Raw genomic sequence first — 15,772 nt, forward strand, 5'->3', positions numbered from 1 at the left:
TTCTTAAAAATACTGTATCTCATTATGTGTTCAACAGAACAAAAAATACAATATTTATTTTCCTGCTATGGTAGTGGATGATGTCCCAGAACTGAAAATTGCTAACATTCTTCCAAATATCTTTCTCTGTGTTCATTGGAACAAATACATTTATACAGGTTTGAAACAACCTGAGGGTGAGTAAATGATGACGGATTTTTTCATACACTGTTCCATGTTTTTCACAAGATATACCATGTTTATAGTATATATCGGTATATTTTTCAGGTTTGTAAACACATGTATATGTATATTTAATTGCCACAAAGCAAAAGTGGACTTTTGTAAAGTAAATATTGACAGAGTAGGCCTACATATTATTCTGGACATAAATGTGATAGCATGGATTCAAATGAGGGCCCTTGTTACATAATACTCAAAATGCAGCTAAAAATATCGGATTTGGAACAGATTCATACATTTTTCATATTTTTTCTTCTGGTGAGATGTATTTTGGCTTGTTCAGTGAACAGGGGTCAGCTAAAGAATCAGAATCAGAATCAGAAGAGCTTTATTGCCAAGTGTGCTTGCACACACAAGGAATTTTCTTTGGTGTTGGAAGCTTCTAGTACAGACATTCAACACAATGACAATACAATATAATACGATTTACAAATAAATCAATTAAAGGAACATATTTACACTCTTAATATAAGCATGCCTAAGATGACACAAAAAACGATATTTAATTAAACCTTTGTGATACAATGAACGTAAGGGTGAGTGAGAACATTGAAGGAAAAGTGGAGGGAAAATGGTGCACCACTCTCACATGGCTCTCGTGCAATCACAGACAACATGAAATCAGCCGTCGCCTTGGTTACCTTTGACGTCACATGGCCCATCCTTGTCTCGGCTCCTGGGGCTGGTCTGATTGGAGGGAAACCCCGTGGATTAGCCCGATAGCCCGTGAGAATCAGCTGTGAGCCGCGGTTAGCTTAGCTACGACAGGACCATCGTTTTCCCCGACACTCAGGTAAGAGAATACGCCAGATCGGGATAAATGCCAGGTTCGTTCGGTCAGTCTGACAGAGCAGGGCCGTGTTTCATTCTTTGAGATGTAAAGCGAAATTTAAATGGCGATGGCCGATACACGGCGAGTGACTAAGTAGCCGATAATGCTAACGTATTGAAAATGAACAATAAGCTTTTGCTTGGCATATCTAGGCCGCCCCTTTTTGTTTCTTGCTGTTGGTGGGTTGTCTGGTGTGGTCGATCCTACAATAGAAACGCGTTACGTAATATTAAACGTTTAATGCCATGTCTCTGGATATCACTTCGTTTGATCATCATTGAGCATTCTTCAGTGTTAGCCCGTATGTATTGTTATTGAACATTTTTGTGAAACAAGCCAAAGCTATAGTTCTCATCACTTCCGCCAATTCAGTCATGTTTTATGTAGTTTAATCCGTGTTAAATAAAATGTAACGTTACTTTTACTCTAAGCGAACTTTATTCATTTTCTATTGTTTCGGGTCATGTGGTTGATAGTATCAGGCGAGCTTTTCTGTCTCTCAACATGTCATGCATGCTGCGATCGAGTGCTCAGCATGACAATCAGCGCCATCCTTCGGTTTATCGTCTAACGTTAGTCCCATGACTATACTAAACTTGTGCAACTTAAATCATGTAAAAATGTGTTTGTGGGGTCTTAGTGTTAACGTTACAAATAACATAGACGAGGCGCAGGTTTCTTGACTGCGAGGTCAGTCGACCATGGCGATGGGCAGGGCAGACCTCGGTTCTTATGACTTAGCCAACATGCTAACTCCGTTGAACATAAAACAGCGTTAATTTCTTTACAATTGTGTTAGATTCTGGTCAAATACGTAATACATTTCTCATTCTGTCATATTCCCGTGGAATTGTCATCGTTGTTGTTTTTATGTACTGTTAAATAAAGTAAGCGAAAAATAAAAGTCAAACCCCTATTTCTGTTTTTATTGGTTACGCTTAGTGTAGTGGGCAAGTGACCAATGCACTCCGATTAAGCGATATTCACTAATATTGTGGTATTTCTCTGTTCTTGCAAAACGAATGAATTTATTATGAAGACGTGATTTGAAAAGCGTGTAGATGGGTAACGTTAACTATGGGATTGGGAACTGGGCGTGGTTGGCAAGAAAAGCACATCCGCATATTTCCTCGCGCTGTAATGCCACCCGGTAGGTTTAAATACTTATGGCATAGCTCAGATTTTTGTGTAATAATGACACTTTAGAACACCTTTCATACGTAAAATGACAGTAATGGTGCTCAGAGATAGCAGTTTAATCTGAATGTTTAAGTTTTTTTGTGATACACAAAAGCAATAGATCATGCCAGCTGCCAAGCAACTGGTTATGTATAGAGACATCTGGCATGTAAGAAGTAAATCTGTGGTTTAGGCAGAATAAAAAACAGTGAAAGGAATAGTTTACCCAAATTAGAAAATACTGTTATAATTTACTCAACTTCATGTCATCCCATATGACGCCCTCAGTAGCTCCAAAAATCATATACATTTAACATTAAAGGTACCCAAATGATTCCAGTGTGTCAATGTCATATTTTGAGCTTTAGCAATCAATACGTGGAGTATATATGTAAATATACAGATCAGTATGTTAAATTGAAGATGGTATGTTGATAAATCTAAATCTAGTTGATACGTGTGATCCGTGTTTTTTCATAAGACAAAGGGTATTTTTGTGAAGTGTTACTTTAATTTATTCATTGGTGTGTGTTTTTTAGCACTTCTGTAAATATGATATAATATATATAAATATAATAGTCAGTGGGGTCCAAGAACCGTTTTTGTTATAAGCATTCCAAATAGGGCTGGGCGATATATCGTGCAATTCTTATGCTCAGTTTCTTCAATGAAATACGGTTAAATGCCGCAACATCCGAAAGCCAGAAGGCGCTCTCACGCAGAAACTCTGAATATGGGACACAGAAGTAGAACGATTTACACACACAGGCTGCGTCCGAAATCACCTACTTCCATACTATATAGTAGGCGAAAATGAGTATGAGTCATGAGTAGTATGTCCGAAACCTCAGTATGCAAAAAAACAGGCGAGAAATACCCGGATAGTATACTACTACCGCCAAGATTCGTGAGTGTGGATCGGATGTACACTTATTTATCCCATGATGCCAAGGGAGCTGAGCAATGGTCAAATTTCAAAAGTAAATCAAATAAATATAGCGGTAAACTTTAAGGCGGACACCTGTTTTTAATGTAAGTTCCAATAAATTAATTTCTGTACGTACTGTCACAGTATGCCCCATCACAATAGGAATTGGTCTTCCCTCGATATAAACGATAAATTCTAGTTGATGACGTATTTCTTTGTGAGACCCATTCACAGCTCATTATGTGAAGCGAAAACGGGTATAGCGGAGGACAGACGTGAAGCTGAGAAAGAGTTTGCACTAAAAGCTCTAAATCTCGTTTAGGTTGGCTCTGTAGATGCATCCGAGTTAATGTTTAGTTTCACTTTCATTTCATTTAGTTCGTTTGTTAAGTATTCGTTGATAGTTATATAATACGTTACACCACAACATTTAGTTTGGCTAAAAGTATTTATTTAAACATTCGTTAGATGTTATGCGCGCGTGCGCAAATTGTTTAATATGATTTCTTGCCTGTTAGATGAACGGATCGTCCCGTGCGCAGCTTGCGCCCACATGTGCTTTCATAGCGACACAGCGTGCACAGCACTGCTGCCTGTTTACATACGGTACAAAATGCGAGTTTGTATTACGTTATTTTAGATACGTTTATGAGTATATGAAAGCATGGATTATTTAATTAGATTTCTTTTATCCGCATTTTTCTGTTCTTTTTCTGTAGCGCGAGTCATAGACAGATTCAGTGTATGTTGCAGTGAGAAGAGAAGGTTCACACAGTTCAAGAGAGAGTGATTGACAGCGTGATGTGATCGTTTCCATCCAACAATAGAATTTATACAGTTTTAGGTATGACATGATGTGTTTATTGAGCTTTAGTTCATTTAACTTTTCTTTACTACAACCTTTTGAAGTCGAATCTCACTATTATATTTTATATTTATTATATATTTTTATATTTATTTAAAAATACTGTAGGTATATTTTAGGAGCTGTTTGATTTGGGGTATGTTTTACTTTTTGATAATATTTGTTTTTCTGAGGGTCTAGACTACATGCAGCTACTATCACTTGACGCAAAAAACAGCGGTGGATGGCGTTATGGATATATCGTCATTTTTATCGTTATCTCAACAAATACCAGGAATTCTCGTGATAGAGTTTTAGGGCCATCCCTACTGATAAAAGAGCCGTAGTTCACAGAAGAGCTGTGCATAAAACCGAGAATCGATTTAAGGCATATAAGTAGTGTGAATTGCGGCATATGTCGCCCAGCCCTAATTCCAAATATCTTTATACAAGAAATTTATACAGATTTTGAGCGATTCGAAAGTGAGGAAATTATGACATATTTATTGTTTTGGGGTGAACTATCCCTTTAAATTCAGTGTAATGCATTGGCTGAGGATTTTCTTGGACTAAAATCTTTGTAGTGCAGGTCGAGTCATCAACATATTTTTTCCAGGAAAATTAATTAATTAAGAATGTGTGTCTGATTGAACTCTGTAATCTTAAAATTGGACTCTTTTCTTCTCAGCACTGAGCAGCCATGGACAAAAGCGAGCTAGTGCAAAAAGCCAAGCTGGCCGAGCAGGCGGAGCGCTATGATGATATGGCAGCCGCTATGAAGGCCGTGACTGAGGGTGACACTGAACTGTCTAATGAGGAACGCAACCTGCTCTCTGTGGCTTACAAGAATGTAGTGGGTGCCCGCCGTTCCTCCTGGAGAGTGGTTTCCAGCATCGAGCAGAAGACGGACGCCAGCGACAAGAAGCATCAGATGGTCAAGGAATATCGGGAGAAGATCGAGAAGGAGTTGAAAGACATCTGTAATGATGTCCTGGTAAGGAACTCAAAACAATTCAAGTCTGAAGTGTAAAGCATTGCGTATCTTTTTCTATTACTTTTTCATACAGGCATTGTTCCTTAAGGTTGTTCTATGTTCAACTTCTCCAAATCTGTGTAAATTTATAAAGCAAAATTCTCATCCCTGTTTCTTTATTCCAAGTGTTGGTGGCTAGCGTAGGTTGATAATCCTGCTTGCGTTAATAACTCATCATGAGCAAGGACCTCTTTCAGCCAAGCCTATTAGTCCAGGCCTGATCTCATTTGTTCCAATGTACGCTCAGGTGTCCTCTCTCCGGGACAGTTATCGTACGTGAGAGCCCTCCTTGATGATGACGGATTTAAAGGGTCAGGGTCTATTTAACCTTTGTTTCAATCTTCATCTCCACCTGTTTAAAGCTGTTTTATACAGATTCAACATTACAGTGTGCATGTTACACTCTATGTCTGTTACTGTCAAGGTTTCTGTCTCCTTATTTTACCTGAGAAACAATTGTCTGAAATTTAAACCCAAACAATTTTTCACCCCGTTTAAGTCTTTGAAGGCCTTTTTTTATGCTTTCATTGTTATTGTTCGATGCTGTTTCAACCACTTTATGCCAGTGACGTCAACCTATGACAAAAACTTTGACACAGTATGCATAGTAATAACAAGTCGCAATGTTTTATACAAGCAAACATCACAGGAGATTTGGATTTTGTGTCCACTTCAGTTCCATAAGCCGTAAATCAGAAAATCACGCACCCCCTCCTTCCAAAGTCTGAGTAAGCGAGCATGGGCGCTAATTAGATTTTAGCAGCTGCTCGGGTGGGAAAGTGGAGGATATGTAATGAGGTGTGGGAAGTAAAGAGGACTCCAGAGAACACGAGGGAACCTTTACTCTACAATGCGGCTGTGGACCGTACACTGCTTAGTCGAATGCTTTGCATAAGCTGGTTGTGGACGCAACCCTTAGTGTCCATTAATTCAACCAATTTGTTCGTGACGAAAACCCAGTGGAGCCTTTGTGGTTGTGTGGGCCATAGAAGACCACTCATCTCTTCCTGAGCTTGTTGTACACTTGAACAGGGCACTCAACCCCACTGTGATTCAAGGGCTGTTAAATTATTGCTAGGCTGTTTAAAAACTATGTTTCGTTGTGATGTCAGACCTATTCATCTGGGAAATATTTGTTTTCTTATCTATCTTCGTCACCAGGTCCTGAGCGGATGAGCTCAAACCAAAGAGAACGAGGCTGTGGCCACGGCAACCTGAGTCAGATTAACAGTGTTTGAGGGGAGGGAATACATTCACTTTGTGCGCTCATAGCATGAAAGGGGCTGTGTGATACTGCACAGGTTGACTCACCTCTCTAATCCCATAATGGCAGTTGCTGAGCTCTTGTTTTTTGTATTTTTTTCTTTGTATTAATGTTAATTTACCAGTGAACCATTTTAGCAACATTATTGTTGAAACTGTTAAAACCTGAATGTTACACGCTCTTACCTTTCTCACCTTTTGTAAAACAGTCTGTTCTCTCATTCTTCACGTTAAAGTGATTAGTTCTCCCAAAAAATGAACACTGTGTCATCATTTACTCACCCTCTTGTCATTTTAAACCTAAAGATTTTCTTTTGCAGAACACAAAAGAAGATATTTTGAGGAAGGTTGCTAACCAAACAACGGCGATACCAATTCACTTCTATTGTATGGACACAAAACCAATGCAAGTCAATTGGTACCACCATAGTTTGGGTACCATTATTCTTCAAAATATCTTCTTTAGTGTTCTGCATTAGAAAGAAAGTCATACAGGTTTGGTTTGAAATGACAAGTGGATGAGTAATGATGACTATTTTTATTTTTGGTGAACTATCCTTTTAACAACTGATTTGCTGGAACCTCACAATGTGTCATTTTCCACGGATTTAAAGGAGGAAATGTGCTGTGGTTGGTGGAAAGTCACACTTTATCATCACATATAAAATAATGAAACCGCCACAAGCTGCTGTGATCTCTCATCTACAAGTCTTGACTTGTTGCAAAGAGAATGGGGAGGCAGATGGTTATGCAATCTGACAGCTTTATGAAATTTAGCATTGTTGCCCACTGTTGCACATACAAGTAGGTTACTGGATCATCAACGACATGTAATTTAAGATTAAGATTTAAGCATTCATTTGCAAAGGAATGCCTAAACGGTTCTTCCAGTTATGGTGATGCAAAGTCCCATTGGTTTTAACTTTGATCATATTAAGGTCACACAACAGTTAAGTTACATTCGCATCTCTGATTCAACTAGAATGACCTTGACAGCATCAGTTTGATAGTACAGTACAAGTCTTCATTTTTTCATCCTAGGACTTACATGTGTTTTGTAAGAGCACCATTGAAGAGTTAATGGATACTTGTATTGCAATGACAACCTTGTGGTTCTGTTCAGCGTGGCGACAATCAGGCCAGTCGAGCTGCGAACGAGCCCAGCAAGCTCAATGACCTAGTTCCACAAGCTGTAGCTCATACGGCGTAGTCCATTTTCCTGATCTCCCCCCCCCAAAATGCAACAACCATTTTTGTGACATGGGACTTTTGTGTGTACTGTAAATGGTACTGGAGAGATTTTACTGCGACTGTTTACTTGTTACTTGTAACAGCGTGTAGCCAAACAAGTTTTACAGAACTTTGTATATTATCTCTCCATCTCGACTGTTGACTTTCTGTCCTGCTCACGACTACTTCCCCTTTTCCCTCAACACACCTTCAAAAGCAAACTAGGATGCTAAACCGTTATTATCTTGTGTTTTTTGTTTGTTCTAGGTCCTTCTGGACAAGTACCTCATTCCCAAGGCGACCCCTGCTGAAAGTAAAGTCTTCTATCTGAAAATGAAAGGCGACTACTATCGCTACTTAGCGGAGGTGGCTGTGGCAGAAGAGAAAGCCTGTAAGTCTTTACATAACATGATGGGGTTAGGTTCACTTGCAGCTGCTGAAATCTGATGAACATTGTTAGCTGGATAATCATTTACATTTATGCATTTGGCAGACGCTTTTATCCAAAGCGACTTACATTGCATTATACTATACATTGTTTCTGATTATGTGCAATCGCTGGGATCGAACCCATGACCTTGGCGTTGCTAGCGCCATGCTCTAACCACCGAGCCGCAAATGCCTATAATCGGGTAGGCATTTGAGAAATTTTGTGTTATTCTCAAATATGTGGTTGTGAATAGGAATGTCCGTGTCACCTGAACACACTAACTTCTGCTAAAAAAGTAACTATTTCCGCAAACTGTTGACATGAGAGAGGAAGTAAGGGGGTGGAAATCTCTAAAGAGGATCCTACAAGCCCATTCATAAAAACCTCAGACTAATTCAAGAGTTATGAGAATGTCAAGAGAATGCGCTACATTTTTTGCGGGTTATGATTTGAATCTCGTTCAGTACAAAAGACCCCTTATCTGATGTTAACACAGTTTAATGGCATAGCTAATAATTCTGTTTCAAAGCTCAAAGTGGTTTGTTCTTTATTGTCTCAGTCATGATAGAGTGAGAAAGGAAGAGGGTCAGAGTGTGCATAACAGGAAGAAGGTTGTGTCTCACTTCCTGTGCCAGGAGGTTGACAAGCTTTCAGGGCGTGGCTCTGGGATTCTGTTGTGGGAAAGGGAGAAAGAAAAGAGGGTCTTTAGGTCTGCAGAGGAAACGGTTAGCAGTCTGATTTCCTTCCTTCATTGGAGCAGGTGCTGACATGTGAGTCCACCCACCTCGTAAATGAATGAGAGCCCATGTGTGGGTGGAGCTTGAATTCTCCACAGCCTGCCGGATTTCTGTTCTGTCTTGTTTGAAAGGAAATGTTGTCATTCTTATTTTTTTATTAGGATGTATTTTGATTGATCGAAATAATTATGGCCTTTGAGTAAAAAATCTGTCTCTTCTTAGTTTTAATGTGGCTCTTCATGTCTGTTAACTGTTATCATTTACTCACCCTCAAGTTTGTTCCAAATCTGTATAAATTTCTTTATTCTGATGAACACAGAGAAAGATATTTGGAAGAATGCTTGTAACCAAACAGTTATTGGCCACCATTGACTGCATAGTCATTGACTACCATGCTTTATAAATTTCTTTGTTCTGTTGAACACAAAAGAAGATATTTTTTCAAGAATGTAGGAAAGAAAACCGCTCTGGGGCACTTTTGACTACCATTGTCATTTTTCCTACTATGATAGTCAGTGGTGGCCAAGAACTGTTTGGTTACAAGCATTCTTCCAAATATCTTTCTCAGTGTTTTTCAGAACAAAGACATTTATACAGATTTGGAACAACTTGAGGGTGAGGAAAGGAAGACAGATTTTTTTTTTTGGATGAACTGTCCCTTTAAGTAATGTAATGCATGAGCAATGAGAGCATAGACGTGCCTGTTATTTGGTTGAATGAAATGGCTAGATGCTGACAGTTGTGTTGTCTGTTCTCTCAGAGTGGAAAAGTTTGAAAGCTGCTCATTTACATGTTATAGCCTCACCCTCCTAGTGCCCAGTGCAAAAGCCTTGTAACAGAAAGCCGTACTGCAAAGTTTGTGCTGGCATGCCCCCTAGTGGTAAATTTTCATTTCACAAATTTACAGGGGACATCAGATGCCCATCTTCCTGGTATCATTCTTTAGGGTCTGGTTAAAATTCTCCAATGGTCGTGTAAAAACACTTTTTTACTGTGTCAAAAACAGCTCGGTCACCCCACGCCGGGATAGCTTCATTGTCCAATGCTTGCTAAAACAAATTAGCTATCTTCGCTACCTGTGTACTAAACAAGTGGGAAGGGGGTGGTCTACAAGCATGTAAGGAGACTCTTTATATGGCTTGTACGTAGAGACAGGCTGAAAATTGAAACCCCTCGCTGGATAATACCGTTTCAGACAGCCTATAACAAACTGGCTGTGTGTTTTCTTATCAGGTTTTCTGAGCTGGCAGACACACCAGATGCATCCCTGTGTGAAATATTCAAATGTTGTTTGTTTTCCTAATCACTAGTGGACTGTAACTAACTGTTTATTAAATCCAGGATCATTGAAATATATTCACACATTTTTTTCTTTGTCTTCAGCTATCATTACCAATTCACAGGAGGCCTACAAGGATGCTTTTGAAATCAGCAAGGCAGAGATGCAGCCCACACATCCCATTCGTCTGGGCCTGGCCCTCAACTTCTCTGTATTCTACTACGAGATTCTCAACTCGCCTGAGCAGGCCTGTAAGCTTGCCAAAACGGTAAGACTAACATGTAAAACCCACAGTTAGACTATGAATGCTGCATACTTTTCATACACCCCAATATAACCCATCACTTTGGTTTGTGTGTCATCTGCTTCCTGTAGGCTTTTGACGAGGCCATTGCAGAGCTTGATTCACTGAATGAAGAGTCATACAAAGACAGCACATTGATCATGCAGCTACTGCGGGACAACTTGACAGTAAGTTTTCTCTTTGCTAGCATTGAAAAGAGGTTATAAATGAGATGTTCTTGAGATTCTAATTTGCCAAACTGGACCATGCTTACGTTTGATGCTGCTTATATCTCATTTAAAGGAACTCGAAAAACATGTGATTACATCAGATTTGTAGTGTACCAAAACAAGCAGGTTCTTCAGTGTTCATGGCTCAAAGTCTCCTGTCCTTTCTTCCTCCTCACAGCTGTGGACTTCAGATAACCAGGGAGACGGTGAGGACGCCGAGGAGGGGCGGGAAAACTGAGTCTCGCTCTGTCAGTCCTTCCCGTTATTCACCTGCCATTGTTCCAGCTCACCGTCAACACTGAGACCACCTCATCGTCAACTTTTGTCTCTTTTAGTTCTTTTACTCTTGCGCCTTCCTTGCTTTCTTCCTTCCCTGTCATTGTGGGTTTTTTTCCTAAGGATTTGTGTCATGGGAGGTGGGTGGGAGGGGTTAAATAGCGGGTGGGAGGGGCGAGGCATTGGAAGGGGCTAGGCATGGGAAGGGGCTAGGCATGGGAAGGGGCTAGGCATGGGAAGGGGCTATGGTTCGTCTGCTGTTAACCTTGTTTTCTAAGCAGGGAGTTCTAGGTTGTCGCATTAGTGCAGGAGGCGAGTGAGGGCTCATGCAAAGTTGCAAGTTCAATCTTTTGTTATACTGTTTGTAAATCTCTGTCACAGAGTCACTTTCCATAATCATTATATACGGCAGTTTAGCATTTGTGTTTTATAAACAGCCCTTGATTTAAGCATATGTGAGGATAGCAGTGCAAGGCTACAACTAAAGTTACAACAGCAATGTGTTACATGGTAAAACTGCTGGCTCACACATCATGGGCAAAAAATACATTCCATTTATTGGAGTTTTCTTATTCCAGGCATTTGGTGCCCTGCAAATGGCATTTACCTATTCCCTGTCAATCACGAGGTATAGTGGACCCTAAGAACAAAGAGCACATAAGCTTTGTACGGTTACCGCTTGACTGTATAAGCAGAGCAGTAGGAAATATCAGTGCGAGTTTTTTTTTTTCCAGTAATTTGTTTTTAAAATGTTTTTTCCACAATTTCCTTTCATTTCTTTTGATACTTGCCTAAATTGCATGTGGCTTTGAAGTAGTTAATATGGGGAGGAAACGGGGGTACTGTTGGGCTGGCTAGCTTTGTGTCATGTCTCTGGAATTTTCATACAGAACACCCAAGCATAAATGTTATTTGGAGGGAAAATATGTAATTTCATGTAAGTGGAATAAAAAATAATTTAACAGTTTTTTGGCTTTGTTTTTTGTTCTGTCTAATAAACCGTTTAGGGCTGTGTCTGGCCACATGGAATGCATAAACTCTTGCAAATCAGATATATGCAAAACGTGTTCTTGGAAAGCCAGTCAGCATAGATACATTATTTGGGATTTTTTAATAAGAATTGGGAAGCATGTATTCTTTGATTTTGGTTTTATTACCAGATTTTCTCTTGTAATGAAAGAATTGAATTAAACATATACACACTTAAAAAGGTGCCTAAAAGGTTCTTCACAGCGATGCCATAGAAGAACAATTTTTGGTTCCACAAAGAACCATTCTGTCAAATGTTCTTTAAAGAACCATCTCTTTCTTACTTTTTTATAAACTGAAGAACCTTTCTTTGCCACAAAGAACCTTTTGTGAATAGAAAGGATCTTCAGATGTTAAAGGTTCCTTATGGAATCATTTAGACAAAAAAGTTCTTCTATGGCATCGCTGTGAAGCACCTTTATTTTTGGGAGTGTGGCAAGCATCTGCAGCACTATTTATACTATACTTCTGCTCTTTCACGCCCTATTATGGCAAACAAAGAGCATTACAGTGTAGTATAATGAATAGACAAATGACTTATGTTGCGATGAAGAGAAATGGCAAAGTTTTACATTAATGGAAGGTTTGGAATAGAAAAAAACCAGGATGCGTTTCTTTTTAGGTTATGAAATGGATGCATGTACTTGAGCGTGTAAGAGGGTGCAATTTAATTTTCCTTGTCCAAGACAATTAAAAAGCCTAAGGCATAAAGGATTTATGGAACCATATTTGTGTCTTGAAACTAAATTCCATTTTGAAACCTAACCCCTCGTCATCTTGAAAGGAAAATATCAGTTAACATATGTACGCTGTTACACGCTAGTTTCGGAGAAACTAGTTGCTCTGACCTGTGGTGGTCTCATACATAAAGATTTATTACACGCTCAATTGAAATCTATTCAATTTATTGAAAGAGTTAAATGACTGGATTTTTCAGTTGCAAAGACAATAATTATCCATGTAAAAGTTTCTGTAAATACAAAATAAATATAATCTAACAAGCACTCATACAACTATGCTCATATGTTCTATATTTTCATATGTAGGAGCAATCTTACAGAAACATATCGCTACTGTCCTTCTGCAACCTCCATATTTGGCGATTTTTATTATTTGCCATAAATCATTACAATTAGTCACTCGTTATGTTTGTCACTTCCAATATCTAACCAATAAAAGGTATTAAAACATGCTTTTAACTTTGACAACACAGTATTTAATCATTTTAAAAGTACAATGTTTTTTTCCATTTCCTGAAAAGCAGTGAATTTGGACATCCAATGGTTTTGAAGGACAGCAACGGTACATGAATATCTGTAGAGTTGACACCCTATGAAGAACCATGACACCCCAAAGTTCAAACTGATGCCTGTACAATAGCATACAGCAGCAGCCCTATTTGAAACAGACTGCTCTCACGCACAGTTGTGGCACTGTTACAAAGATTTCCTCTACAACAGTTCAGACCCATGGTTATGCTGGATTGGCCAATCTGTGTGGACAGGTCGCCTCTACAAAAACTTCTGGTGGCACATCCTCTCATCATCATCATCTGTCCATCAGCATCAACTGTGGATAGATAGATCATAGTCATTCTGCAGCTATGAGAGGACATTGACAGATGTATTATATTTCCTTTCAATAATGAGGCAAAAAAAAAGTGTTGTTTTGGGACATCAAGTCTTAGTAATACAACACTGTTTCAGTGCCTGCAGGGGTGTGTGCAGACAAGACTCTAATATGATGTCACAAAACATTATAAAGTGTTTGATATAAGGAAATGCATTTTAGTTGTATAGTATGTTATAAACATTGATGAACTTGCTTCGAGTGAGGAACAATTAGTCAGTCTTAAAACTTAAAAACTTAAATTTTTACAAGATCATTTAAAGGAATAGTTCACTTTAAAATTAAAAATTGATAATTCACTCACCCACATGTCAAACAAGACGCCCGTGTGTTTATTTCTTCTTTCAAAAACAGATTCAAGCCATATATTTAGGTTTATTGTTTTGCTTTCTTGGAAAATTACTAATCGTTTCGCTAGACACCTTTGTTCATCGGCTGGTGTCGTGTAGAGCCTTTTGAAGCTGCGATGAAACTGAAATCCCCCCGTTGAAGTCCATTATGGGGAAGAACCCTGGAAAGCTTTCCCAATACACCTCAATTTGTTTTCGACAGAAGAAATAAAGACAGAGGGCTTGCCTGCTCAGTGGCGCTAACAACGCCAAGGTCATGAGTTCGATCCCAGGGGATTGCACATTTAGAAACAAATGTATAGTATAATGCAATGTAAGTCGCTTTGGATAAAAGCGTCTGCCAAATTCATAAATGTAAATGTAATGTATGACATGTGGGTAAGTGAATTATCATGACATTTTAATTCAAAAGTAAGCTATTCCTTTAAGTGCTTAAGTCATTTAAGTGCTTTTAATTACTTTTATATTGTCTTGTTTGGTTTGTGTGTTAGAATACCTGTAGCTTTGATGCAGTGATCTTCACTATCAACACATGCCAAAGTTGAAGAGCAATCCCCTCCATTGCAGGTGTAGCACATTATACCATTTGGGACATTTTTGGGTGATTCTATGAAACAAAGACAATATAACAAGTGACATTGACCTGCAGCACAGTATTGAAACTTGCAATGTAAGTGATTTGATATATTTATTGAACATATTTTCATTTATTGTCACAAAATGGCATCCATTATTCTACTGTGGAAAGTACCTGGCTCGCTCTGGTAATTGCACAGGTTAGTATCACAGCATTGGTTACTGATGACTGTTTTTGTAACTCCTAGGTTCACAGATGCAGTCACACATTGTTGAGGTAAAGAGCAGTTCTTCATAATCATTTCAGCCAACTTGTTGTTACCTACAGTGAACATTTACACACAAAGACTGTAAGATTCTGTACCTAGAAAGGTTTTGTAAGCAGCATTTTAAATTCTGGAGTGAACTACTCGCCTGCCTTAATTCTTACCCATGTAAGATGTGGTTTTCATGGTACCGCACTGACCGACAGCACACTCCACTTTAGTTTCAGTGCATTTTATTGATGTCTCGGGTATGCATTGATAACAGGTCAGGGAATTTACTAAAACATGTTCATGTATATATATAAGAAGATAAAATGTTACGGAATTGTCTGATCACAACATAACATTTCATAAAAAATACAGCAATGCAATGAATTTTTAGGAACAAGAATATATTCCTATTCAAATTTCATAATTTTCAACTTATTTGTTGAAAGTTTGAAAGTAATACCAATACAATACATTTGGCGCTGCAAAGATCACATAACTCCTCCAGTAGCACACATGAGCATATCACATAAACATACAAATCATTTAGACCTAACGTCAGAATGTGCATAAAGAAAAAGCAATTACCTTTGTAGAAAAGTGTGCTCATCAGAATAAACAGAAGACACTGTGCCATTTTGATTTGTGCTCAGACTGAAGCGAGTGTGTGAACAGAACACTACATCCCCCAGCCTGTAACAAATAATTGCACTGAAATTTGAAACATGCTGAAACTGATACCTTAAAAGGGGGTTGTCAACATTAAACTACTAGCAGAATGCTACCCTGTGGTCAGTTAAAAAAAATGAAACTTGTCTGTATATTATAGGCAATGATGTCATGTTGCATGTGTGCATGCATGTCTCTGCACATTGTTGTATGCTGTTTTTAATTCATTGTAAATATGGGCATCTTTGTGCCTTTTATGTACAGGAGAGTGGAGAAACATATAAGCACCACCATATAAGTTTTGTGAGAGACAGAATAGATTTTAGGTTTTTCAAAACTCTTAAATATATTTACTTCAAGGTTGTTTGTGTCTTTGTTGCTCAACATTATGACATATTAGACTGTATTTTTAAACGGACCCCTGTTTAACTAGAGTGTTCAAATAAAACTCACTGCAGAATATGAACTTTAGATATTTTATTAGAGAAAATAATATCTG

At 38.6% G+C, this 15,772-nt stretch overlaps 2 protein-coding genes across 3 annotated transcripts; one reads left to right on the forward strand and one right to left on the reverse strand.

The window, feature by feature from the left end:
- The first annotated feature begins 881 nt into the window (after positions 1-881).
- On the forward strand, positions 882-11,733 carry ywhabl (tyrosine 3-monooxygenase/tryptophan 5-monooxygenase activation protein, beta polypeptide like). Of its 2 annotated transcripts, none has more exons than XM_057339435.1 (6): positions 882-1,015; positions 4,694-4,999; positions 7,799-7,922; positions 10,082-10,245; positions 10,353-10,448; positions 10,669-11,733. In XM_057339435.1, the coding sequence occupies exons 2-6, from the start codon at positions 4,706-4,708 to the stop codon at positions 10,726-10,728; spliced, it is 738 nt and encodes a 245-aa protein (XP_057195418.1). In that variant the 5' UTR covers positions 882-1,015; positions 4,694-4,705; the 3' UTR covers positions 10,729-11,733. The 2 variants fall into 2 exon arrangements, with proteins under 2 accessions (XP_057195418.1, XP_057195419.1); XM_057339436.1 differs by lacking the exon at positions 882-1,015 and adding an exon at positions 1,232-1,355.
- On the reverse strand, positions 11,430-15,294 carry negaly6 (neuromast-expressed gpi-anchored lymphocyte antigen 6). Its single transcript, XM_057339441.1, has 5 exons — positions 15,193-15,294; positions 14,781-14,894; positions 14,526-14,672; positions 14,271-14,381; positions 11,430-13,364 (listed from the first exon to the last, which is right to left on the reverse strand). The coding sequence occupies exons 1-5, from the start codon at positions 15,239-15,241 to the stop codon at positions 13,153-13,155; spliced, it is 633 nt and encodes a 210-aa protein (XP_057195424.1). The 5' UTR covers positions 15,242-15,294; the 3' UTR covers positions 11,430-13,152.
- Positions 15,295-15,772: the final 478 nt, after the last annotated feature.

The sequence above is a fragment of the Triplophysa rosa genome, linkage group LG8 (assembly GCF_024868665.1).
Source record: "Triplophysa rosa linkage group LG8, Trosa_1v2, whole genome shotgun sequence".
Classification (NCBI taxonomy): domain Eukaryota; kingdom Metazoa; phylum Chordata; class Actinopteri; order Cypriniformes; family Nemacheilidae; genus Triplophysa; species Triplophysa rosa.